This window comes from Scatophagus argus, chromosome 1 (genome assembly GCF_020382885.2).
Source record: "Scatophagus argus isolate fScaArg1 chromosome 1, fScaArg1.pri, whole genome shotgun sequence".
Lineage (NCBI taxonomy): Eukaryota > Metazoa > Chordata > Actinopteri > Scatophagidae > Scatophagus > Scatophagus argus.
The window spans coordinates 28,618,067-28,621,271 of record NC_058493.1 but is presented as its reverse complement, the minus strand read 5'-3'; the positions used below and the strand labels follow the sequence as shown (position 1 = coordinate 28,621,271).

General features: G+C 41.7%; 1 protein-coding gene across 1 annotated transcript in view; it reads right to left on the bottom strand.

Annotated features, from left to right (window-relative positions):
• LOC124064524 (up-regulator of cell proliferation-like) overlaps positions 1-3,205 on the bottom strand; it is a 6,626-nt gene continuing 3,421 nt past the window's right edge. Inside the window, exon 2 of the mRNA XM_046399084.1 lies at positions 1-3,203. Coding sequence (XP_046255040.1) covers positions 1-3,203 — 3,203 coding nt within the window. The remainder of the gene's footprint in view (positions 3,204-3,205) is intronic.

Sequence of the window (3,205 nt, the reverse complement as noted above, 5' to 3'; positions counted from 1 at the left end):
TCACTGACATCGACTGATGTAACCCTCAACAGCAGGTCTGATGCAAAGTCTGACAAAAGCATCTGCTTTGCAGTCATCTCTCTCTTCATACAAATCAAGAAAATCTGACAAGTACTGAGGCTTGAGCTTCTCCAGCTGAAGTTTGGGGTCCCTTTCTGACAAAAAGTTCTTGTGCTTTTCCTGGAACTCTCTGGAGGCAATGCCACACATGTGAAGCTTCAGGTCAAACTCAAACTCAAACTCAAACTCACAACCCTTGAAGGATTGTTTCAGGGATTCATCTACTTTTTCCAGAAGCTCCTTTGTAAAACAGTCGCTGTAATCTTTGTTGGTTTTAGCAGTATCACATACAAACCGTGTGCAAGACTCAATGACTTCATCTGTGAAGTTCTGCATCTTCGTCTCTTTTCCCCAGATCCATTTGTTAATGAAGCGGACAACCTTGTTTTCATTTATATGTTCACTTTTGACCTTAAATGGATCCTTCCCAATGTCTTTCAGATTTCCAATTTTCTGTAAATCCTCATTGACATTACGGTTGAAGAAATGTTCTCTGAGCTGGCAGAGGATTCTTTTAGAGATATCTTGTTCTTTCAGGCCAGACACATTTGCAGTGACTTCAGTCCACATCTTTTCAAACTCACGTTTCAGTTCGTCTTCAGACAGTTTGTGGTGTTTGCAGTCGCTCAGGAGTTTCATAACTTGTTCTTCAATCGTTTCTCTGTGTTTTCTTTGAATGTCTTCAGCCTCTTTTGAACTTTTTCTTAGCTCAAGTGCGCTTTTCAGTTTATCTTTGACTGAATGATTGTTTTCCTTTGCAAGACTTTCAATACTTTTGAAAAAGTCAGTCTTGTATTTCTCTATCAGATGCACTTGTCTGTCTGTCCTTTTGTAATATTCCTCAAGTTTCTTCTTCATTTTTGTCTCTTGGTCTGCTATTTTGTCCAACGTCTGCAATTCTTTTGATTTAATCGGTTCATTCATATCATGGAGTTCTAATTTGTTGTCTGCATTTAGGATTTCTAACTCTGCCTCATTTTGCCAGTGGAGAATCTCTTTTCTGAACTTCCATTCCCACTGACCGAACTCCTTGCAAAGGTTGTCGTACGCTTGAGCCACAAGAGTGTTTCTGAAACTGAAGATGAAGTTCTCATATTTGACTGCTTTCCACAGACTTCTCCTCCATTCTAAAAACTCTGGGATCCGTGAAACCTGATCACTTTGGTCTCTTTTCATTGTCTCCAAAAGGTTTTTCTTGAAATCTGCCACAGCTTCACTGTAACCTGTGTTCACCGGTGCCATTGGTGGGGTCCCGTGCCAGAGTCCTGGGATGTTCCAGTTGTTTTTTTCCACGTCATAGTCCAGCACATCTGTGAATTTCTGTATGAAAGGGTGCCCTTCCATTTCAGCTGCAATCCGAGTCATTTCATTGAGTTGGTCAAAGAGTTGCTTTCTTTCTGGTTGGGTCTTTTCATGAGCTGAAACTCCAGTGGCATTCTGGTGCACAAAATGACAAACTGGCTTTTTACCAATTTGCTTCATTCTCAAGAAAGCATGAATGGCAACTTGCAGGACATCTTTCATTTCTGTTGAGTTCTCCATTGCAATGTTGATGATGGTAGCATCACTTAGACCAATGACAAAGGTAGCCAGCTGGTTGTCATGTTCATAGCTGTCCTCTAGTTGAGCCAAATGAGGAGACTTGAGACCCTCTGTGTCAATGAGGACTATAAAGTCACAGTTCAGCTTAGACTGCATGTCCTCACATACTTTGAGGAAGAGCATGTAAGCTCCTCTTGTGCATCTGCCGCTGCTGACAGGAAACTGCACACCAAACATGGTGTTGAGGAGTGTTGACTTCCCACTACTTTGAACACCCAACACAGTCAGTACCAGCAGTCTGCTCTTCTCTCCAACCTTCTTGTGAAGCTCCGTCAGCACATCTGTCACCCATCTTTCTGGGATGTTGGAAGCATCTCCATCCAAGAGCTCTAAAGGACATCCATCCAACAGCATTTCAGCCACCAAACCAGGGAGAGCAGACATTTTACCAGCAGCTAGTGACTGCAGAGAAAACTCGTAGATCAGCCCCATCTCTCTCATGTAGTGCTCTACTCCTAAAGAGCTGTCCACCAAAGCCTGATTCAACTCTGCAATACGTTTTACATCGTTTTTCTTGCATTGCTCTTTAAATTCATTACGCAGCTCACTAAGTTTGTCCCGAGAGTGTGCATCAAGCTTGAATTTCATCATCTTAAGGAAAACATCTCTTTCCTCTTTGTCACTTGTCAATAAGGTTTCAATAAAACTCTCCATTCCTTTGGACAGTTTCTGTTTGCGTTGCTCTTGTCTAATTTTTTTGTTTGTTGCCCGTAGATTAGATTTATACTCTTCGAGGCCTGACTCTCCAGCATCTTTCATCCTACATTCCTGCTTCTCTAACTGTGATAACTTTTTCCAGTTTTCGCCTTGCAAAGGAAGTTGTTGTTTTTTGTAGTCTGGTATACTTTGCACCCTGATGTCATCCATGATCTCCTCAGCAACTTTCTTTTGTTTGTCAGTTTTGCCTTCATCCACAGACAGACCAAGTTCAACAGCTTTCTCAAGCATGTTTTCAATGCTTAATGTGGTTTTTACATCAGACAGAGATGTCTTGATGGCTGAGCAAAGTTTCTCTGAAAACCTTGCAACATTTCCTCTTGTGTCTTTGACTTTCACACTGGTCTTTGGTAAATCCAGTTCCTTCAGTGCTGTCTTGACAGACATCATGTCCTCTTTAGTACTCTCTGCCTTGTGGTTAACAACCAAGAACAGTTTGGATTTCACATCTTGAAGAGAAGTCAGAATCTTGTGCTCATTTTCTTCGACTTTGTCCAGGAATACAAAGGTAGCAGTTGACACTTGAAAAAGAAAAGTGAACTGTGTGAGTGACTGACCAATGTCTCCTCTCAGATTGGCAAAGGCAACTGGCTCTGGAAATACGTCAAGATTTTCATTGCCACAGGGAAGATACCAGCAAACCTCTGCCAATCCATTGGCAATTTCTCTTTCATGTGCTCCTCCTTTCATATCTCTGTGTATGAACATGTTGTTATTCTGCTGGCCACGACTGAGAATATGATTCAAAGTCTGGGACTTGGATAAACTACAGTTTTTCAGCCTCACAAAACAGTAGAATGGTATTTGTGCTTGGACAATGCTGGCT